Below are 24,087 nucleotides of genomic sequence, written 5' to 3'. Positions count from 1 at the left end.
TGTTTTCAAGATTGCTTATACTTTACATAGCTCCTTGTATTGTTGCAGCCTTGACCTCTTTCCAATAACAACACAGTATTTCCTAGCTGTTGAAAGATTGCCCCTCTTGATATATGCCATCTTATGAGATCTCAGTGTCTGAGATCGCCCAAGATTTTGGCATCTTGAGTGAAATCTCCTGAAATCTATCAACATTTCAGTGACTTTTTAAAAATATTTTCAGGATATTAGGTTTTATCTACACCACATTCTGATGTTGTAGAACTATTGATCTTTATACATGGCTTTGAGTAGCTCTTCGTGAAAGTAATTAATTAAATGAACTATTGATCAGTAGTTTGCCAACCTATGGTCAGAACCTTTGTTGAATTTTCTTCACTGAAAGTTAATATAACTATATTTAAATATTAAAATCAGTACTACAGTATTTTACTGAGCCAAGGTGGCACGGTGGTTAGAGTGCATCACTGCAGAATACTTCAGCTGACTGCTAGCTGCAGTTTGGCAGTTTAAATCTCAGCAGGCTCAAGGCTGACTCAGTCTTCCATCCTTCTGAGGGGGGTAAAATGAGGCCCAGATTGTTGGTGGCAATCTTCTGACTCTGTAAAACCGCTTAGAGAGGGCTGTAAAAGCACTCTATATAAATCTAAGTGCTATTGCTATTAAAAAGTCATATGAATCAGCCAATGCTAGATCCAATTCTAATATCACTTCCACATGGTTCCGATTTCCATTCCTAATTTCCCCAAAGAAAACTGAAGATCCCCTTTCATTAGTTTCACTGTCATTTGGCAGAATCCACAGGACAGGATCAAAATCAGGCATGGTGGTGAATATAGTGTAATGATCCAAGCCTTGCCCCTTTTGTAAATAGACACATACAAAAAGACAATGCTTAGACTGTTCACCATGTTGTCTGTTTTGAAATGCACACATGCCACTGACATTGCTGCTGCCATGAATCTGCAATGCCTCAAGTGAATTAAAAAATAAATAAACAAAATGTTTAATCAGTTATTTGTTACCTGTTAACATTTTTATTTCATGCTGCCAGCATCTGTGCATTGAGTTTTGAAACACCTGCACTAGTAGCTGTAGGAGGCCTAAAAAAAAAGACAACATGCACCACCACATGTTGTCTTTTAATGAGCTCTAAAATTAGGCTCTTGACAAGAAGCTACATTTTCTCATCCTCCATCCCAGGAGTCAGAGTGAAAGGAGAGTCTCTGCCAATAGAAAACCAGATCAGACAGAGTCTCTCTTTTGTACAACAAAGGAGAAACTGTTTAAAGTACTACAGCTCAACCAGAAATTAACAGATGCAGTTGATGAACAGAACCAACAGCATAAAATATTACAGTGCTACACAACACAAACCATCTGCGGAAGTGCTGTAGAATTCAAGTGCATGTGGATTTTCACCTTATACCTTGCAATTTGCCAGACATAGGCTTCCCAGGAAAAAAGAAAGAAAAAAGCAATCAAGTATACAATGCTGGTCTGTATATTTCATTGTTAATAATATTTAGTTGTTGCTTTTTCCAATACAAAATTGTATAAAATTGCTTTCATATGAAGGTGTTTGCCTTGGCCAGTTTTCAAACCTACATCAAAGATCTCAAAGCCAGCAATATCCAGCACTCCAATGAAAAATTGCCTGGCTAGTTTGGTGTCCAAGGTTTTGTTGATACGCATAACTAGCCACTTGAACATTCGATCGTAAGTGGCTTTGGCCAAAGCTCCTACTGCATACACCACCTGTAATTGCAACATAGTAAAAATTCATCAGAACCACTGTTTTACCTCTAAAGTTCATATCTAATACATACGGTAGTTTTGTTTATAACAGAGCTATGAAAAATATTTCAAGAGAAACTTCACAAAGCATTTTAACATGAGTGAAGCATCTCTCCCAAAGGGTTCAGATAGCTGTAACATTTGAAAGACTTGGCATCAAGGATTTTTCAGGTTGCCTATAGACGTTGCCTTCACAAACAAGGCTACTCCTGGGACTCCAAAGCATGCACTGTACCTTACAGAGGACGCAGTCGCCTCACATTTTGGAGCAGGCCTTTAATTCATACTGACATACTTTGCTGTGTCACTGCTTTGCAAATAAATCTGTGCTGAACAAATCTTTAAAACATATGCTTTGAGATAGCTAGCAAGATAATTATTTATTTCATTCTTACCATTGCAGAAAAGTTTTGCTTAAGAGCCATAACTAAAAGATCATATAAGTATACGGGAGTCACATGGCCAAGTTGTACAATTCCCAAATGCTTACCTGATCTACGGTCTGACCTTTGGTGACATATTCATTTCCAACTTTCACTCTTGGATGAAGCAACCCTTTGATGAGGTCACCTGAGCTGATCCCCATGAGGTAAGAGGCTTTATCAGCACCTGCAGCACAAGAGCAAATGCCAAAATTTTAACATAATGAAATTAAAAAGAAACAAGAGTTTCCAAAATTTAAATTTTTCAAATCAGAATTATCATCTAGCTATTTAAAAGAAAGTGACAATTAGTCTTTATGGTCCAGAATTAATAGTGAAGTGCTTCCCACTGAATCTCCCATACCTTGGTGCTCAACTGTTTATTTTGCTAACAATGTGATTTTCTGTGAAACATCACAGCAAGGTGGACGGGAGGAGAAGGAATGACACTTTGGAAAACTGGCTGACCCTTATTTTTCAGATGATAATCATTTTATGTTTATTTATAAATTATTGAAGGTCTTACAAAAACATGAAAAGTAATAGAAACTACCATTATAAAGAATAAATGCAATAAAGATGGGAAGGAAGAAGGAGAAAAACAAAAGTGCAGAAAAAAAGAATAAAAAGAAATAGAAAGAAGCCTCCGATTTTCTTTGTAACAAATATAAGTTGAATTACAAAATTCTCTCTTAGTCTACAATTACAAAAAAAGCTCATTCTTTTTTATTATCTAATTTTCCCCCAATCATCAATATCACAAATCATAAATGCATTTTTTCCTTTTCATGCAAAAAGTAACATGTCCAAGCATGTTAAAATAGCCCTTCATGGTCACAAACCTCAAACCTCCTTTATGCATTCAGACAAATCTATAGTGATGAATACCAATGATACACCATGTTATAAAAATCCTCACTAAGGCTGGGACACAAAGTAAATTTTAGTCCTTTCAGTTACATATTGGTCCATTTGTATATTATAACCAAATTTTTAGACCATTTTATCATACATTATTTTATTTGTTTTTCTTCTGCCTCGGATGGCAATTATTTTGATCTCCAAATGATTGAGATACAGAGGTCTTCCACTCATCTGGAATTATGGAACGAACTTGTAGGCATTCTCACAAAATGAGAATGTGGACAGATGGGATCTGTCTTTGGATAAAATGTGTGTTGTGGGCAACATACCTAGTACAAAGCACATATTTACTAGAATGCTATTTTCTATCCTTTCTAACCCCGATTCTGCTGAAAGGTATTAAATGAAATAGATAAAATAAACATACATCAATGTTTGGCGATAAGCCTGCACTTTAAACATCACATATATGTTGCTTGTAATTCAGCGGACTAACATGGCTACTACTCCGGAATTAGCTACTAGTAAGCAGCAGCACAAATGCTTACTTTCAGTGCCTTCAGCCTCTGCCTGTTCCTCCCGTTGCTTCTGTTTGAATTTCATGTTGCCAAAGTGCATGATGGAACCTACTATTTTATAGCAGCCATACTTCTCTTCATTGTTGAACCCCAGGATGTCCATAGCATGCTATAAAAAGGAACCAGATAAGACAATGGGTTTTTTTTTAAGTCATTCTGTTAAGAAGTAAAAAAAAATGAAGAATGAATTAACTGGGTATTTACTAGGACACCAGCAAAATATCTGAAGTGCTTAAGCCTACTTTAAGGTTACTACAATCAGTGGTGGGATTCAAATTTTTTTACTACTGGTTCTGTGGGCGTGGCTTCGTAGGCATGGCATGGCTTTGTGGACATGGCAGTATTTTACAATACTGTAAAATCTCCATTCCCACCGCACTCCAGGGGAAGGATACTATAAAATCTCCATTCCCATCCTACTCTAGAGGAAGGTTACTGAAAAATCCCCATTCACTCACGATCAGGTGGGAGGCAGAGAATAGATGGGGGCGGGGCCTATCAGAGGTGGTATTTGACAGTTCAGTTCTCTGAACTACTCAAAATTTCCACTACCGGTTCTCCAGAATTGATCAGAACCTGCTGAATGCACATTATTTATCATTTAAAAGACATCCTTTTAAAATGTATTATATTGGCTATATTAGATTTTGTATCAGTAATGTTGTTTGGATTACTTGGGAATTTGATGACTGATGCCAAATAGTTTTAACAAAGACTTTTCTGGAACAATCCTATTTCAATAGTATATTTCTTATTGTGTAATCAGTCTGTCTCATTCAAGACACTGGTATTTGTAAATCTCCTCTTCCACCATTCCATATTCCTCTTCCCCTATGACTGCAGAGACTGAAGGAATATTATCAGTTACATGATCTGCATATAAGCTTATTTTTTCCACAGTCATTTTGTAATATAAATATATGTAATATAAATCTCTTTTGATAGAGATTTGATTCAGGTGATCTGCCTTTAGTCTTAAATTTATTCCATTAAGGATGACTAACTACCATTAAAACATATACCGTGATATATGAAAATATACAAGAGAATTTAAACAAAATTATTTTTATTGATATGAAGCAACCACAATATTTACTTTTTACTAAAATAAAAGGTATTTATACTGTTTTACCTAGGTAATGTAAATAGCACTGAAGCACTTTATAAAAAGACCTCCATAACCTTGCTTTATTGCTGGAAAAAATACTTACATCTGTACCCATGAGCTCTTCTCCATCATCCAGGTTGTCCACAGTTGTTACTCCTTGTGAACAGAAGTGATAGTCGTAAGGGTTGGAAGACACCAAAAGCATATCTGGAATGGAATAATTTAGAGATTAACATTTATAATTTGGGATATATTATAGGAATTCATTCAATCTTACCTATAAAATTAAGGAAAAAAGAAGTAGGAACATGCAGTGGATTCAACTTAAATTTAGTTTCCCTACAAAAATAAGATCAGCAACTTTTGAATCTTGTCTATTTAATGTCTACTGTCATCATAAACATCTAATCTTCAAGTGACATTTGACAGTACTGTCTACGCTGAACTGATAAACCTGAACAGTCGTCTGAAAATTGTTTAATTATTATGTCATTGAGATGAATAATTGAACATATTCATTTTATTGATTAAATATTTGTTACACCAGCTTTCTATGGATTTATTACAAGCAGAATTTCAGTGAATTTCTGAAATATTGTAAGCATGCATCATCATTGGGAAAATTCTGGGTTGAAAATTGCTGTTTAGCTACGAAGCCAATTAGAAGTCTTTGAGCCAACAATGACCCAAAAGATGGATATAAATGTGAATGAACCATGTGTGCTCACAAGAAGAAAAGTGAAGTTATAGCTTTGTTGTAGATGCAGATTTATTGATACTAATAGCAATTGTTGATATATAGCAGCCTATCTGACTGCTGAACATAGCTCTGCAGTTGTTCTGGTCTATGTATCTTCCATGCTGGCTAACAAATTCCTTTGCATACCATTTTAATGCTGATTACCTTGTAGTTCTGGCTTCTTTCCAGAAAGGATTTGGTAGTAAATGTGGTAACTCCTTTCTCCTGGCTGCTGGAAAATCACTCTTGATTTTTCCAACAAGTCTAAAAACAAAGTGCAAAATATTCAATTGCAACAAGGCTACTTTACTTTATGGAACTGTAGTCAAAAGAAAGAGAACCTTGGATTTTATAGGAGATCACTCTTGAAGAACAAAAGTAGAGTTTTATGAAAGCAAACTACCTATTCAATCCAGCAGTTTGTTTCCACAGTAGAAATAGAGGGTAGTTTATTCTGTAAAGCCCATAAATAGAATAGAAGTGCAACAACTGATATTCAGAGGCATCTGGAAATTGTCATTCTTTTTTACATTTATACATTATTATGTACAGTATTATAATTAAAAAATTTACTCTCGTTCTTTATTCAGTAATCTCATTTATAACTTCATCCTACATAAATTTATTCAATTTTCTTCTAGATTGGCTACTCACATATGTCAATGTCAGCAGATGCCAATTTTCCCGATGGTCCAAAATGGATACGGATGAACTTGCCCTAAAATACATAGAAATAAAAGGGGCTCACATATTGTACAAATGACTAGTTATATTAATTAGAATTTTAGGAGTAGTAATTCACCCAATTCTATTACATTTTCTAAATTGCAAAAGCTCTTCACGTCATAAATAATTATATGGAGCATGCCTGATCATCATCATCATGTCATCAGTGATGTCAAGGATTCTAACATGCAAAGCTCATGTTATAGTTTTAAGCAAAAAGCTTATTTGCTTTTTATTAATTATTTCTGAAATATTATTATTGCTCATTTTGCAACTTTGACTTGTTAGCTAGAGTGGATTCATGCATCTAGTTGCGTCCTAAATCACTTAGAACATCAAAAAGTGACCTTGATATATAATGAATAGACATGGGGGTGGGGGGCAATGTATGTGGCATTCATAGGAAATGTTAAGCAATGTTAATTTTGTAAAAGGTGGGAAATTGATTCTTTCAATTATTAGAAATCAAAGGCCTCCCTAAAATAGCTATTTGCATTTCAGGAAGTGTTCTCATTAGAGGATTTCCTTACATCCATTTAGCTGATTTGTGGAGGTGGTGTGTGCTGAAATTATGATAGAACTTCTAGCTATAGAACATCTATAGACTATGATTGAACTTCTCTTTTTCATAGCCTTTTGTGTCCTGAGATTTACAATTACATTGAAAATATATTAACACTTCAATCTTGTTTTCTGAAGAAACTACTTTCTTTTCCAATGTATCACAGTAAGGCTTTGTCTATACTAAAAAAAAATAGCATTTTCTAAATCTTTAAGCTGCCATCTTTTGCAGCCTAGGTATTGTTGTTGTTTGCTGTTATTATTGTTATTCCTGCCTTTCAGCTTAAACAATGTATAATCAGACTATGCTTAATAATAAAAAATAATCAGGTATAGAAACAGTTTGTTACACATCGTTTTACCACACAACAAACTAACAAAGCATACACATAACAACCATATAGTGTTATATATTGCTGCCTTGATTTAGAATATACTTACAAACCGTGAAGAATTATCATTTCTCAGAGTTTTGGCATTGCCAAAAGCTTCCATAGCAGGGTTAGCCTCAATGATTTGATCTTCGAGGGTACCCTATGAAATAAATAGGGATAATATTTTTCCTTACTCATAGATCAAAATTTTGCCTCATGGAAAATAAATTTATGCACACTGGCTGCTATATAGTATAACTACCTGGCCAAAGAGAGCCTTCCCACATTTTTAGAAGCTGTTCTAAATTTGATAATCACATTGCGTGCTCTTCAGACAAGTTTTTGATACTTATTTTTTAAATATTTTTAAAGTTTACAATGGTTCCCTATTTAAAAACTTACCCCGGTTTTAGTGGCAGGTGCTTGCTATAAAAAAAGATTTCAAAAGACAGATTTAGAATTTCAAAAATACAAAATTAGAGTCACAGAAAATGCCAATCAAAAATGAAAACAATCCAATTTTGTTGATGAGAAAATCCAAAATGATTAAATTTCCAAAAAAAACTAACATATTTAATACATCAAAAATGTTAAATATATTAGATAAATAAAAAGAACAGCACCAAGAAGCAAGAAGGTTAAAAAACAAACCCAAAGAAGGAAAACACTATCGGTGATTTAAAAAAAAACAACGTAATCAAAGTCCCCCCAAAAAAGTACCGAGAAGAAAATAAGCAGTTGCAGAGATATTTCAAAAAGGAAAAAGGAAAAAAGGAAAAGAAAAAAGAAATGCAAGATGAAGAAGAAACAGAATAAGGAAGGATACAAGATGAAAAAGAATAAAAAGGAACAAGAGAGATAATCGGGAGAGGGAACTCACAAAAAGCAAGGCTTAAAAGAAAGAGTTACAAGACTGCTTTGGGGAACATGCCCTCCTTTTTTGAAAATAAAAGTAAGGGAGGGAAGGGAAACACATTGGTCATTTTTTTAAAAAAATCCTTGAACCAACCACTGTCTCATCAACCTTTTCATGAAAATTTCCCCAAAAGCAATTTTTTCAAGCCTTGCTCATTTCAAAACAAAAGAAAAGGCCATGTCCAACACACTGCCAAACATAAAAGAAGTCCAAAATGAAACAAAAGAAAAATGAACAAAAGAAAAGAGAAAAACATTTTTTGCAAATAAAGGCCTTACTCCTTTCTTGCCCGGAAAGTCACCCAGGGCTGCGACAATGGCAAAGTATTGAATGACTCGCTTGGTGTTTACAGTCTTACCAGCACCAGATTCTCCGCTTAGAGTAATAGAAATACACAGATGAAGAGCATGAAGCAATTATCCAAAAAAGTTCCCATACTTCCACAATCAGCCAGTCAACTCCCAACCACCCAGAAATATACCATAGAGTTCAAAGTGAAGAAAGACATGCTAGCATATTAGCCATCCCGCTAAATCTTAAATACTATTTATTAATGAATGGATTTTGTGGTACCCAGGACACAGGATGTGTTTATGAGATATTTCAAAAAGTGCCTGGATGAACAAGAACAATGTCACACAGGGAACAGTCTATCTTTCTCTTGCTCCTGAAAATAATGGGATTGGACAGTATGATGCCTCTGTTGCCTTGACCTTTGCCTTGTCTGCAATAAGGATGTGCTGCTTTGAAAAATATGGTTTTAAGTCCAACGGTTGCATCTGACCTTTGTATGGGATGAGAGACACAGGCAAATCTGTTAAAATATAATTTCCTCTCTCCAGATTCCTAAGCAGCACGCTCCTCAACTGATTGGATTTTTTTTTCTATCAGTATTACTTACAATTTAGGGTATCAATATGCTAAGCATAATATTATTTGACTTTTTTTCATACAAATTGAACATAACATTAGAAACCAAAGAAACTGCTACTGATTACATCCAAATATTTGTTGTACAACAAAGATTTTGATCTTGAGTTGATTGGTATTTCTGAGAGATGCCATTTCTATATATCTGGCAAGTTGGGAAAGATCAAGTTAAATGCATTTATAAGCTTCTACATGTATGTTTGCAACATCTGAAGAGACTACAGCCTTGAAGATTACATGCTCTTAACATTCTGCACTAAAAGATTCTGGAAAAACCGCATCTTCAGAGCTTCTGCAGTACATAGTTCTAGATTAGGGGTGTCAAACTGGTGGGCTGTTGGCCAGATGTGTCACGGACTGGCCACGTCCACCTCCATTTTAGTGAAGGGGGGAAAGTGGCAATACGTAACATGATGAAAACATGATGCTGTGAGTTTGACACCCCTGTTCTAGATAAACTCTGCATTGGAACCTATTTATTAGCAAGAGGAAACAAGGCGGCATCATTTATATGAGTCTTCCCTTTCTCATCCCCATCCCTTCCCAGGAACTGTTGACTAAATGGACAAGATTGACTCAGCCTGTATTTTAGCATTCTTCCAGAAAGTAAAAGTTAGGATACAAGCTGTTTAATCATCCATTGGTGTTAAAATAGAAGGAAGTGCAGAAGTTCATAAGATTCCACTTCCTTTGCTGTTCTACACAAAACAGCTTCACACTTTTCACATATAGAAAATTATTTTAATTGCTTTCGGGAATGAAAAGTAAAACTGTAAGAGTTTCTTTATATTTCAAGAGGTAACTATGAAACGTTAGTTCAGCCACACGTAAAACTAACTTCTCCAAAGAAAGGAATTCAAGCTCAGCAGGATATTAAATCTTTTTTTTTCATTTAGGCTGGGATCGTCTTCCATGCTATCAATAAAGTTCAATGGCACTGGCCTGGCATTGATTTCATGCCTAAAGTTAGCTGTCCTTCCATTGTAATCCCAGCACACAAAGAGCTATACTAAGGTGGGGGTAGGAGTGAGGTCTCTGCAGGCCTACAGCCAAACATCTCAAGCTTTCAGCCCCTGCTTTACCTAATTAGGCCATGGCCAAGGCTAGAAGCTTGGGGAGGGGGAGGAGCAGATTAAGCTTTTTATAGCATCATCATGGCTGCTTCAGTTAATACTTCTTCCCTTTCTTTCTTTTTACAAATAGGGCTTAGCCTAATTTCTCCCAGGATCCCCTTTTCTCATAACTTATTGTATTTCTTTATTTATTTAGTTTGTCAAATATGTACGAGATAACAGGTATAATTATAAACATGGACATGAACACAGGAAATGGGTACAAATAAATGGGGACAATAGGACAGAGACGGTAGACACGCTGGTGTGCTTATGCATGTCCCATTACAGACCTCTTAGGAAAGGAGTGAGGTCCACACTAGACAGTTTAAGCTTAAAGTTATGGGGGTTTGAGGATGTAACAACAGTTGGATAGTGCAGTCCTGGCATTGACCATTCTGTTGCTGAAGTCATATTTTCTGCAATTGAGTTTGGAGCGGTTTACCTTGAGTTTGTTATCTATTATTTGCCCATGTATTATTGCAGTTGATGCTGAAGTAGTCTTTGACAGGTAGGATGTTGTAGCAGATAATTTTGTGTACTATGCTTAGGACAGAACACTGCCCACTTTTCTTTCTCCAGCTTTGATTTCTTATTCTTTCCATTTTATGCTACTAGTCTCATAGACTTTCTGTACCCATACTCCGATCTCTTAAAATGACATTCTCCTATCTACAAATTGTGGTCATTCATAGTCTACTTGTAGCTTATTATACAATTCTTTTTATTAATCCCTTTCATAAATGTCCACTGATACTTAATCTCTTCAGCTATTTCCTCTGTAAGTTTGATCTAGTATCTAACATTAGTTTTGATTTTTAACTTCTTGTTCATGTATGAAAGGCCAATGTGCACACATCCAAGGCATATCTAGTACTCCATTATTGCAAGGTATTTTATCATGGTTGATGAAAGCAACAGGTGAGATATGGCCATTGAACTAGGTCTATTTAATGAGGGGGGGAAGTTGTGTGGACTTGCTCTAGTTCAGATTCCCCAATAGTGTACTTTCTAATCAACCACCACAATGCTTCTGGCAGTATGTCCAAGTGGAATATGAAGAATGAAATAATATAAATGGAATTTTATTGGCTTAATTGGGGTTTTCACAGAAAATGCTTTCCCAGAATACCTAAATGACCTGGTGCCCTCAAAACAAATGATGCACACAGGAAGGATGATCAACCATTCACACTGAGTTATTTACTGTCCCACTTTTGGTTGGCTGTATACCCCCTGAGACAATAGTAGCAGCTGTTCACTGACATATAATAGCCAGAAAATCTGAGATAACAAACTGAAAGAGGATAGGGAGTTGCAGGAAGAGATCATTATGTTCCTCAAAGATTGTGCAGCCTGCCCAAACAATTCAGCTTTCCTTTTTTAACAGGATAATATGGTAAACTTGATCTACCTAGAATTGATTCATATAGAAACCACAGGACAAAAAGAACTTAACTCAAAAGCACATACAAATGAGATATCAATTGCACAGATAACAGACAGCACTTACGTGATAAGCATAGACTGATTCTCTCGATCTGTAAAGTAAAAAAAAAGTAAGGTTCAAGTCATTCTTTTTAGAGTTTGTATCATTAACAATAGCCCATTCATAGTCAAACTGATGTCCTTCTTTTTTAACTTTCTGGTTCCAGCTATGAATCTGAGGTTAGACTCATTGTCCTGTCTAATACGCTCATTTGTATAGTCATATTTTAATAGCTATTCAGATGGACTCATAAAAAACTGTCCTTATGCAGACTTTTTGTGTTCACCATAGAAATTAAGATGAAGATTTCAACATACACACACACACACACACACACACACAAGAAAAAGAAAGAGAGACAGAGACAGAGATAGAAGAGAGAGAAAGAGACAGAGAGATAGACAGAGAGACAGAGAGAGACAGAGACGCAGAGACAGAGAGATACACACAGGGAGAGATGCACTGAACCTTTGTATCAGGTGCTGTACCTAAAATACAGTATGACCAAAATTCAGCCCAAAATTTATGTTATTAAGTGAGTTATTTGTTACATGAATTTGGACACATTTTACGACCTTCCATGCCACACTTGTTAAGTGAATCATTGCAGTTCCTAAGTTAGTAACACGGTCGTTAAGTGAATCTGGTTTCCCCATTAACTTTGCTTGTTCAGAAGGTCATAAAAGGTGATCACATGACTCTGGGACACTGCAACCATCAAAAATATGAGTCAGTTGCCAAGCATCTGAATATTGATCACATGACCATGGGGATGCTGCAATGGTCGTAAGTGTGAAAAATGGCCATAAGTCATTTTTTTCAGTGCCGTTGTAACTTTAGTGAATGGTCACTAAATGAACTGTTGTAAGTCAAAGACAACCTGTACTAAACGTGTCAGTAGTATAGGTTGTGATACAGGGAGCCCCAAAATTCAACAGCTAGTTTCGTATTGGCAAATAATGCAGATTTTCTAAAATCACAGAAGTAATTGCTGAACTTCACTGCATGCTTTTGCTTTAGATAAATTATTATGCAAGTCTGTGCCGCCTCTAAAAACCATTTTCTCTTCTTTCTGAATTTTTCACTTTCAGATAACTAGATCTGCTAGGTACATATGAAGAGATGAACAACTCTTTAACAGCAATATTGTGTAAAATTAACAGCTCTCTATATGTTGTTGGTATGCAATTCCCTTCATATTGACTCCAACTGGGAAGTGTGAAGAATAGAACTAAAATCAGGTGTTCAGTTCCTTTCCCACAAATTTTTGTAAAAATTGGATTAGACACTTACTGCGCAGCATGTCATTATAGGCATTGTCTGCAATGGCATAGATGTGGGGCGGGACCTCAGACCTCCGTTTGCCCTTATAAGCTGCTACAACAGGAGCTGAATAGACTGGAAGCCATTTATATGGATTTATGGTGACACAGAACAAACCTGAATAGGTCTGAGAAGAAAGAAACAGCACAGCTATGAGAAGAGTAAACCAGGCTGACACAAATACCATAGTGCAGTTCATTAACCAAATGCAAGGCTCACACTCCAGTAGAGGGCACATAGCCAACTCTTAAGAGATTTTTATTCTCTCTGTTCCACCTCCTAGTTCAGTTCATCTGTTTCTTCAAATAAACAATAGTGAGAAAATACTATCTATTCTATTCTTTTTATTATCTCCTTTGCTTAAAGAGGGTGCAAAAATGAGGGGGTAGCAATGACAGCAACAAGGAAAAGGTTGGTATAAGCTGGGAAAATGTCCAAAGACAGAAAGTTGCTCAAGAACCCCCTAAAACTCAGAATTAGCATTAAATCATTTTTTGGCCCAATTGATAACGATGTACCATATTTTTCACAGTATAAGACGCAATGGAGTATAAGACGCACCAAGGTTTTGAAGAGGCAAATTTAAAAAAAAGTAGGTAGGTAGATAGAGAGATGGAGAGGAAGAGAAAGAGAGAGAAATACAGTAGGTAGGGAGGGAGAGGGAGAGAGAGTAGGTAGGTAGGTAGGTAGGTAGGTAGGTAGGTAGGTAGGTAGGTAGGTAGGTAGGTAAAGGGATAGAGAGAGAGAGAAATAGATATAGAGAAATACAGTAGGTAGATAAGGAGAGAGAGTAAGTAAGTAGGTAGATGTTTCCAGGTGTATTTATCCATGTGCTGGAGAAGGAAATCGCTGACAACTTGCAGCACCTAAGACTTTGGCCCAGCACTTGATCAATGTAATTCTCATCAATCAGTTAAAGAGCTTTCCAAAAGGGAGAAAAAAAGTTTTTGCACTCTGCAAACCTCCCCAAAACAGCCCTTTTTTTTGTGAAAATGGGCCCATTTCCCCACCCAAAAAAGGCATAAATAGCCTTGGGGGGCTTGCAGAGTGCTCCTGGGGGGTGCCCCCCCCCCAAACAAGCAAAAAATAGCCCATTTTGGGGGGGAAATGGGCCCAGTTTTTATCAAAAAAATTGCATGCATAGCCTTATGGAGGCTTATAGAGTGCTGGGGGCTGGGCGGGCAAAATTGAGCAAAAAACAGCCAATTTTTTGCTCATTTCCCCCCCCCCCCAAGAGCTCTCTGAAAGCCTCCATAAGGGTATGCACAGCCATTGTGGTGAAGGAGCAGGGCTTCGGGAGGCAAAAAATGCTGTATTCAGTGTATAAGACGCAGCCAGATTTCCAGCCTCTTTTTTGAGGAAAAAATGTTCGTCTTATACTCCAAAAATACGGTAATTTAAAGAAGAACAAGTAATGGAAAAATATTTCAATTCTAGTGCCATATTTCAAATTCAGCTAGGATTTAAATATGTAATATTTTTTTAAAAAAATAGTTATTTCTAATGAAATTAAAGTTAACACTTGGGAGTTTTATAACACACAATCTTACTATTTGGTATAATGAATAAATCTAAAACTTGTTTCACACACAGGATTCAATACAGTATAATCAACAGTGTTTATCCTTCTAACTTACATAGATCATCCACTTGGTGTAACGCCTTTTCAGGTTATGCAGCACTGAAGCCTCATTGAGATGAGTTAACATAGCCATATCTTCAATCATGTCAAACTTTGGAGGATTCATAGGTTGAACATCATCTTCTTTAACCACAAGAGTCTAGAGGAATTAAACAAATTGTTTGATGAAACCTATCTTGTTTATGTATGATCCATAAGCTCAAAGATAATCCTTAAAGATCTAGCATGCAGCTGTTAAATCACATAACTTACATGACAATGAGGCTATTAATTGATGAAGTAGGCTCTAATCCACAAACCTATTTATTAAAATATTATAACATTTTGTCATTTATTTCTTATTATGATAAATTTCAGCATTGTCTTTACTGTTTCTATTGGGTTTTTTATTGGGTCCTTACACTACCTTGGAAACTTTCAACTAAAGAATAATTCGTCAATGATTCTCAATCCTTACATAGTACTAACAACCTAAATTTTAATAACTAACAAAACATTAGTTATTAAACAAGAGCAGAAAGTAAGCTAGTTAGAAAATATAACAGCAAATTAGATAAAAAAAGAACCAAATGGAACAGTACAGAACAGAACAGAATTCTTTATTGGCCAAATATTTCTCATTGTTAATATTATGGAATCTTAGTGTTCAAGGAAAATATCAACATTTCATATTGATATGATATGCTATTACAATAAACAAACAAAGTAGTGGAACTTAGTGGATCTCAGAAATGCAGCTGAACTTTGTTCATGGAGCAGATTAAAGCAGACTCTACACCATAATGTAGTGGTTTAACTCTAGCCCTTGTCACAATCCATCTAGAAAAAGAGGAGGACTTGTGATAGTGCTTGCATCATTCTAAGTTTCCTTGGCTCCAACTGTGGATACCATTGGATACCAGATTCATATCTGCTGTTGCTGGGTACTGTCTAAGATTCCTAGATATCCCGATATGCATTTAAAAATATATACACTGTAAGAATTTTTTGATTCTAGAAAGAAATGCAGATAGACTATTATATCTGCAAAAAACCAAAGATTCTGAAATACCCACAACAGCAGAATGGTTGGTGAAGATGATAGAACTAGCAAAGATGGCAAAATTAACATTTGATTAGAGAAAAATCACTAACTACACTATCAAAAAGATCACAAGCTTAATAATATGTTATAATAATATACTAATATTAACAATTTTTTCTGTTTCTTTTTATTACTTATTCACTATTATTTATTTTCTTTTTTTCCTAATATTTGTATTGCTTTTATCTTGTTAAAACTTTCTATTAAATACATAGGCATAACTTTTCAAAATATATTTGCCCAACAGGACAGTTTTTCCACTTGCTTGGAACTTCCAACCATAGTATTTTTTTCCTAGGCCAGATTATAGAAGTGAGGGCAATGCATTGTTTTGTTGTGAGGTGGTGGCTTAAATCTCTCCCCGTGTTAAGGCTTGCTTTGGAAATGGATATGCTTTTGATCCAATGGATTAAATATTGTCTCATTCTGCCAAGGCTACTTTGAGATCCTCTCATTTTTCTTTTTCCACTATAACACTGAGTTTGGGTATCAGAGAAAGAAAGGTTCTGCATATTTCTGCAGACTCTAACAAGGGGGATGTCAGGCTGGGTTTCTGCATGTGAAATGGAATTCAGTCCCTATATTGTTCGCTTGAAATGCTCCTTGCCTGGAAGGCTCTCTGAGGGAGTAACCTCAGGGCAGTGGTAAAATTCTTTTTTTTTTTACTACTGGTTCTGTGGGCGTGGCTTGGTGGGCGTGGCAGGGGAAGGATACTGCAAAATCCCCATTCCCAGGAGTGGGGAACTCCTGGGGCCAGGCAGAGGTGGTATTTGCCGGTTCTCTGAACTACTCAAAATTTCCGCTACCCATTCTCCAGAACTTGTCAGAACCTGCTGAATTTCATCCCTGCCTCAGGGGCAATGCACTTTATACATATATAATTTTGTTTGAAGCTTGGTTCTTAAGATTCCTTTTTCAGTGTCATGGGCTTTAATAAAGGTAGGTCCTAAATATTCCTGTATTTCATTTAATAAAGGCTTGACAAAAAGTTAACAAAAATATATGTTAATTTAAGTATTTGGTCACAAAACATCATCTTGGGAAAATTGGGGTTTCCTTCTTTAAATTTTTCAAGAAAATATTTGTTATTTATCATCATTAATCCAATATGAATTAAAGTACTACTGAGAGCTATATTTCATGAAAGAGAAGAAGCTTTAGCCATTGAATCTTTTCCAAGTCAATATTTCACCCTCTTCTTATAGGAAGCTTGCCTCCTTATAAAGTTAGTTCCATTCAAAGAATTGTTTTATATTAATTTTATATCCCTCAATGCTAGACTGGAAATATTTGAAGGCAGAGTAGTAATTGATGAGGAATCCACTAGCAACCCAATCCTATATCAGTTTACATGGGAGTAACTCCCATTGACTTTCAGGATCAGATTCTTAAAGAACTGAGTAGTCAAACCTTGCCATGGCTCCTGAATTACAGTGCAGTCACTCCCATGATATAATGTGGCTGCTGCCATTGTGGCTTTGTGTGGATAAATATAACCCAAACAAAATAATATTCTGCAGAGTTTCAAACAGGAGGGTTTGGTGATATTTAGATAAACAGCTGAAGTATATAATTCTATAAATCCAAGAACTAGAATAACTATCATATTACATATCTGTGTCTGATTAGAATGAATTGTATTTAAGAAATGTTGCTACTCTTATGAAAAGAAAACAGTCTTGTCAGTAGTAGCTTAACAAGACAGAATGTCTAGTAGTTAAAAACATAGTTAGGAACTCAGATGCACATAGCTAGGGAGAGAGGTTTATACATCTTATATTTATTTACTTGCTTTTAAATAAATGAATAATCTAGCGTTCTTTGATCTGGATGACTTATTAAGATACTAGAAACTAACACGTTAGCAGAACATTTTATTGTTCCTCAGCAGCTTATCAGCTTTGCATCTAGGTCTCCAGTTAAATCCCTGGCATCTCCAGAAAGGGCTATGAAAACACTTTCTGAAATCCTAGAAAGCTTCCTCCACCAAACAGCTTTGTAAGTTTATCTTAAAACTAAAAGAGGATTCAACTTTTACTTTTGACATCTAAATCCCAAAGACCCCTGCTAGATGACCTTCCCTCTTATAGACCTGGGCAACCATTAAGATCAGCAAAGACATTGCTGCATGTGCCTCATATTTCAGAGTAGAAAATACCTTACGCAGGTATCATTTGTTCATCTAAAATACATAAGGCAGGTAAGAATTGAAACTAAAATATCAAAAGTTCTAAAAGAGCATTTCCTCCATTTAGTCTTACAATGAAGAACATCTCTATGTGGTCCACATCACCTCTCATCTGAAAGACACATTTTACTTCGGAACTCTTTTTTCTCTTATATCCATTTAACCCATTAATTTACTTCATCAATTAAATTTCATACTTATTCATACAAAACATATTTATAAATGTTTCTTCCTTATACATGCTGCAAGCCTGGAGTTAACAATTGTTTAATTATTAATGACTCTCAATCTTTCTTCTTGAGGGAGATTTAATTTCAAACAATTAAGACACCAAAGTAGGAGCAGAGGTTGAGAAGGTAACTCTGAGGCAAAGTTTAGGCCCTGTATTTATATATCTCTGCTATAAGAGAGGAGAAATAGCAGCGGTGTAATCTTCTGAAGTCTTCTACCGGTTCGGTGAGTCTGCTACCAAGCATGGGCTTTGTGCGTGCATGCATGCTTTGCGCACATGTGCATCTGAGGTGCTCCCGCGCACCACTAAAAAAGGAACATTTTGAAGCATTCTGAGTCTGCACAGGTAAGTAGAACAGCAAGGGAGGATCCGCTGTGTCACGCGATTTAGATTAGTTAGAAATCAGGAAATCTGACGATTCTAGCTTAATATAAATCATGCATCACAGCTGATTGTCACCCAGCTGATCATCAGAAATATCAGTTTACCCAAACCAGTAGCATTTTTTACTACCGGTTCGGGAATACTGGTCCAAACAGTAGCACTTCACCCCTGAGAAATAGTCATACATTATCATTATCTTTGCTTGCTTATCCATTTGAGAAGCTCTTTTAATTATTAGACAAAAGTTAGAAATAATGAAACTTGAATAATGTTGCTTTAAAAAGAAAAAAATGGAAAATTTTCCAATTAATAATATTCCTATTCTAAGTAAGAGCAGCACTTATACAGAACAAAATATAACATATTTTTATACAAGTATTTTGATGCTAGAAATGCAAATTTAGAAAATATAATTGCTTGTTTTAATATATCATTTATCTGGAATATCTTGTCCCCACCAATGTAAGGTTTGCCCCTACCTTCCTACCTATCTGTAAGGGCCTAATGATGTGACTTTGGCAATTGGCTTGGGGCTCCAGTGGAGGAACAGTGCAATGGAGGTGGTTGGGTAAAAACAAGCAGATCACAATTCTCCCCCAACTCCGCCCCCACCCTCCCCATGTATCTTTGGTTTTAATGTTTGTTTTTAACTTTTGGTTTTTTAGCTTATATGTAACTGTCAGCTTCCCAGAGTTACTTTATGGTAAGATGGGTGGCCAATAAATTTGATAAATAAATAAATAAATTTAGCATGCCAAATATATGCAGCTTAGGTGATAGCTTTTTCCATATAATTAGATAAACCTAACAGAATTGAGAAGAAAGCATAGCATATTGTTTTTCTAGCCTTTCTTGACATTAGAAAAATCAAATTCATTGTAGCAGATGTATGAAAAATACAACATAGTATGCCTGTATAATCTTGCTGTAATTGTTAAAATGAGGGAGTTGTGGTTTCATCCTTTTAATACCTTTTCTTATAGGACTTCTTTTCAAATTTATACATGTGTAGAGGGGATGCGATGGGGGAGGACTTATTTTCAGGGGAGGGCCCAAAAACCCGATTGGGCTTATTATCCAGGGAGGTCTTATTTTGGGGGGGGAAGGGTAGTTGGCTCCTTCGGTGAAATAGCGATCAGCATCATGCCTTAGAATCGGACATGACTAAACTGGGAAAGCTTTACTTTACTTTTAATATTTTGAACAATAGTGCTATACAGGTGAAACATTTCAAATGCACCTTGATCTATTCAATGACAACTCTACATTCCCAATGTAAGAACATCAAATAACAAAGGATACTTTTCCCGCTGAATCCTTTTAAAACAAATTCATAATCAGCAAAATCATAATTTTAGACTGTATGCCATGTTTAGATGCATTCTCCTTTTTTCATCTCCTCTGCACAATGTTGAGCAAACGTAACTTTCCTTTTTAGTTTCCTATTTGGCTATTATTTGGTATGTTGGATTTTTTTTTACCTTCCTATCTTTGGTTTCCACTGTGACTTTGCCACCAGAGGATTCTTTAATTTCAATTTCAATAAAAGCCTCCTTCTCATCTGGAATCCAGGCTCTTTTCTTTCCTTTATGAACAGAGAGATAAGAAGAACATAAACAATTTTTAAAAAGGTTGTACAAATAGATATTAGATGATGCAGATACCATACAAAATTATTTTATGATCTAGAAATATTTTGCATAATGTTATTCTTGTTCCTTTAATTCTTCAGTTACTAAATGGAGGAAATGCTGTGATTTGAATATTTATTTATGTTTAATTTATTCCTATTAATTTTGGAATTGATATTTCTGTTATTAATATTATAATTCTGTCTAGAATTAAAATTAATAATTTTTAAAACTTTGGAAATTAAAAGTCGCTGCACATTTTTGAATTACAATATTTTGATTAATCATTGTCTGCTCAAAATATAGATATATTAGATTTTAAAAAAATAATTGCAAAAAATGAAGATTTGGCTATATAATGAAGATTGGGTAAAATATTCAATAATCTTAGGGTCTAATTTTGTAGTAACTTAAGTGTTTAGCATTCTTTCATCTCTATCAGAAAGAAGCGTGTGGCTTTCTATATATAAAATTCTGTATAATACCAGCAATTGAAGTCAATGGTGAGCAATATTAGAATCTAGTCAAGAGGAAAATGTCCTTTAAGGCAATTAAAAGCATGCTCTTTCTGTATTTCTCATCCACCAGCAATATCTGAAAGATCATTTTCCATATTTGACAAAAAGCAAACATGCATTTGCTTGTATAAAAAGTGTATGGGCACTGATTGCAATCCTGAATATATTTAGAGTGCATTAATTCTATTTACTTCAATGGGACTTAAACAGGCTGCATGTATGATTGCAGAGAATTTTGCAAAATGGAAATTTCTAAATAGCCCATTCACCTAATTTCTAATCACAGCTTCAAGAGATGTCCAAAGACAGCAAGCTTTCCTAAAATTTATCCAGGAATATTTATCCATTTCTTTTTTTAAATTTGTATATGATATGTTTCCCTTTAAGAACCAATCAAATGGAAAATTTGGGAATGAACAATAGCATGATTTTCCTCCTTTTCTTATGTATAACTCTTGCTATTTATTGTAATATAAGCCAGCCAGGTCACTTCTTTAAGTGGCAATGCAATAAGGTAACTGCTGTTTCATATGATAATGTCAGGGTAGAAAGGTATATGTAAAGAATCTAGTATTCATCCCTACTATAAATTCTTATCTGTTGGATGTTTAACAACTTCCTTAACAATATATTTTGAGGCTAAACAACTATCGTAAGGGATTCTTTATTTGGATTCCTGTATCATGCATACAAATTGAATTTGAAGGGTCTAATTCTTTGATTATATGTTTCTCAATTTCATGAAATATTTTTAATATTTTAGGAAGCAAGAAATTCCATTTCATACTTCTTGCACTTGCTTAATATATACATTTGAGTTGTCCTGTAGTTGCTGTGATAAATGCAAATCACAGGTACCTATTTCTGAATGGTTGATTATCAATTTGAACTCATGCATGGCAATTATAAACCTGTTTATAAACCATCCTAAATGAATGTTTTCCTAAATATAGTTTAAAAGCAAGTAAATGCTAAACCAGACACTTCACAATTCACATAATTATAGCATAGTAACAGACAGATCATCAACATAACATAAAGATGGATTTTACTGCACTTTACTGCACTTTCCATTACAACCAAAATAACTAAGGAAAATAGCTGTTTAAGCAGAATTGTTTCACTGTTACTCTAGTTGCCTCAGTCTCTATGGCTATAATCAGCTTCAATATTTTAAATGGATTTTAAAAAAGATGCAGAATCCTTCTACCCAGGAAGCAATATTAGAAATGGATCGTGGCGTTGAAGTCCTTTCGACGCAAAAAAAAAAAAGTGGTCTTACCATCAAATGCCATAGTCTGATATTTCATCATCTCCTCATAACTTTTCCGGAGGAACTCGCCAGCCTCCCCAAATTCTTCCCTGTCCATCCTACTCATATTGACTATTGGAAGGATAAAGCCTAGTCAGCAGCAAACAGATCAGCCAACTACCCTAGAATATAAAAAAGAAAGAAAGAAAGAAAGAAAGAAAGAAAGAAAGAAAAATATATTTTAGTCAATAAGACAGCCAAACCATATGTATATGTCCTGTAATGGTTCACCAACCTTTTAATTGCTGGATGGTATGAAAGCATGCAAATTTATGTATTCTATAAATTAAAAAATAGTGTTCTAATATTTATACACTGCATCAGATTTATTCCAAATTATAAAACTAATTTTAATTATATAATACATTTTTTCTTCCTATCATTACTCCATGTGCTTTTTAGAACTATATAAAATCACAAAGCATAGCGAGATTATATTAAATAATGAAGAATGTATGCCCATTGTATAATATCAAAAATCAGACCAAGATGCAAGTACTTTAGGTTTATTTGAAAGACATCAGCATCCCAGGAAAAAATTACTAGTTGTTCCATTTGTATTTAATGAGCTCCCCCACCAATAGGCTGTAAGTTATCTTAGTTTCTTGTCTTTGCCGGCTTACACCTCAAAGGAATTTGACAGAGTTAGCATCCTGTGTGATAGGATACCCCATTGGCAAGTAACACTACAAGATATTATGAAAGCCTATGCATCTGTTCTATCACACACACCATAGAACTATTAAGATAAATTGATGGTAACTACAACAAGATTATTAACATCACTCATTTTAAAAGCCCCAACTACTGCTATTGTTACTAAGCCTTGCTATAGCAACATATAGTATCATCACATCCACACATTCAGACTGAAACAATCACAATTTCAGTTACACCTGCTGCCACCCATGACTTTCCACACATCATAAATGTACATTCTTTTCATAGTCATAATCCCTTTAGCCATATTATGACTCCCAAATTTGTCTTCCAGACAATAGTTCATGTTTCTCTACTTCCCTTTTTGTAAAAAGAATGCACCAAGGAAAGCAGGGCTTCAGGACAGGACAGACGTGCAACAAAGACATGCTTTTTATTACCAACCTGGGCTATGGGGCTGAGTGACTCTGGGTGTGTGTGTGCCGTGAGGCCCCTTTTTATTGTGCCTGTCAAGGTCAGGATAGGGAGAGATATGTCAGAAATTCCCATGTGTCATATCCACACAGCTCCATTGGTGCTGCTATCCTACTGCCCATAGAGACACAAAAGGCAAACTTTTATCTCTCTGCCGATGCAGGCTGGTTATTTTTACCCCATATTGTCAGGCAATCACAAAGGCAGGGAGAGAGACGCTCTTGGGGCAGCATAAGACTTTGAGTTCCAAGCCATTCTTTAAAAAATGGGTTAGATGAGAAGCTTCTGTTCATCAACCCTTGTCATTCTTTCAACTTCTGGCAGGCCTTCGATACCTACCGAGAAGGTAGTTTTTTGAAAAGGATGCCAGTGATATTTTTCTTTAGCCAATGACTCTTGCAATCTCAGGGGCCAGATACAAACCCAATCATACTGTAGTTGTGGTTCTGATCTTGCATGGTATTATTTCAGACATTGTGATTAAAATATGTAAGAAATCTGATTTGGAGTGAAAGGAAAATCTGGGACGAACTGGATTCTGTGCTTACAGAATTGCCATTCTGTTTTAACCATCAGAGAGGCAGGGTGGGGGATGGAGAGAGCGGGAGAGAGGGAGGGAGGGAGGGAAAGAGAGAGAGATTTCCCAGTCCATATACTGGTGAATTAGCACCTCAGGCTGTTTTATTTTTGCAGCCCTTCAGTTACAAACTATAAGCCCAGCTCTGAAAAATGTAGGTGTTCCTCAAAGCGTCATGAATTTGTGATAAACTAAATATTAGGATAAGGTTGCTGATTTGCAAAGCAGTATTCATTACAATGGAAAATATTTGTCATTTTTTCTACTCCAGCAAAGCTGGAGTATATTATGACTTTTCAGGTTATTTAAATGCCAAAAGAAAGGCAAAAAGATAAGCAGATCTAGAGCATAGGATAAAATAATGGCAATGTCGTGATGCAGTTTTAACAGGAATTGTATTTTGCTGAAGGGCGGCTTTGCACGGTGGTTTGGGAGTTGCTAAAAAC

At 35.5% G+C, this 24,087-nt stretch overlaps 1 protein-coding gene across 2 annotated transcripts in view; it reads right to left on the bottom strand.

Annotated features, from left to right (window-relative positions):
• The window catches only part of MYH7B (myosin heavy chain 7B), a 49,513-nt gene extending 26,403 nt beyond the window's left edge, over positions 1-23,110 (bottom strand). Inside the window, exons 1-15 of one of the 2 annotated variants that reach the window (XM_014059000.2) lie at positions 23,035-23,110; positions 21,901-22,052; positions 19,951-20,054; positions 14,577-14,720; positions 12,910-13,066; positions 11,641-11,668; positions 8,364-8,460; positions 7,572-7,595; positions 7,237-7,329; positions 6,163-6,226; positions 5,674-5,772; positions 4,873-4,976; positions 3,632-3,770; positions 2,288-2,406; positions 1,609-1,758 (exon numbers count right to left, since the gene is read on the bottom strand). In XM_014059000.2, the coding sequence (XP_013914475.2) occupies positions 1,609-1,758; positions 2,288-2,406; positions 3,632-3,770; positions 4,873-4,976; positions 5,674-5,772; positions 6,163-6,226; positions 7,237-7,329; positions 7,572-7,595; positions 8,364-8,460; positions 11,641-11,668; positions 12,910-13,066; positions 14,577-14,720; positions 19,951-20,054; positions 21,901-21,997 (1,419 nt within the window). In that variant the 5' untranslated portion in view covers positions 21,998-22,052; positions 23,035-23,110. Of the gene's footprint in view, positions 1-1,608; positions 1,759-2,287; positions 2,407-3,631; positions 3,771-4,872; positions 4,977-5,673; positions 5,773-6,162; positions 6,227-7,236; positions 7,330-7,571; positions 7,596-8,363; positions 8,461-11,640; positions 11,669-12,909; positions 13,067-14,576; positions 14,721-19,950; positions 20,055-21,900; positions 22,053-23,034 lie in introns of those variants that run through there. The other variant, XM_087720313.1, reaches the window with a different exon arrangement.
• Between the last annotated feature and the right edge of the window lie 977 nt (positions 23,111-24,087).

This window comes from Thamnophis sirtalis, unplaced genomic scaffold, assembly GCF_051295495.1.
Source record: "Thamnophis sirtalis isolate CommonGarterSnake01/CBP01778 unplaced genomic scaffold, rThaSir2_p1.2 scaffold_7, whole genome shotgun sequence".
Lineage (NCBI taxonomy): Eukaryota > Metazoa > Chordata > Lepidosauria > Squamata > Natricidae > Thamnophis > Thamnophis sirtalis.
This window is presented reverse-complemented; position numbering and strand designations above follow the sequence as displayed.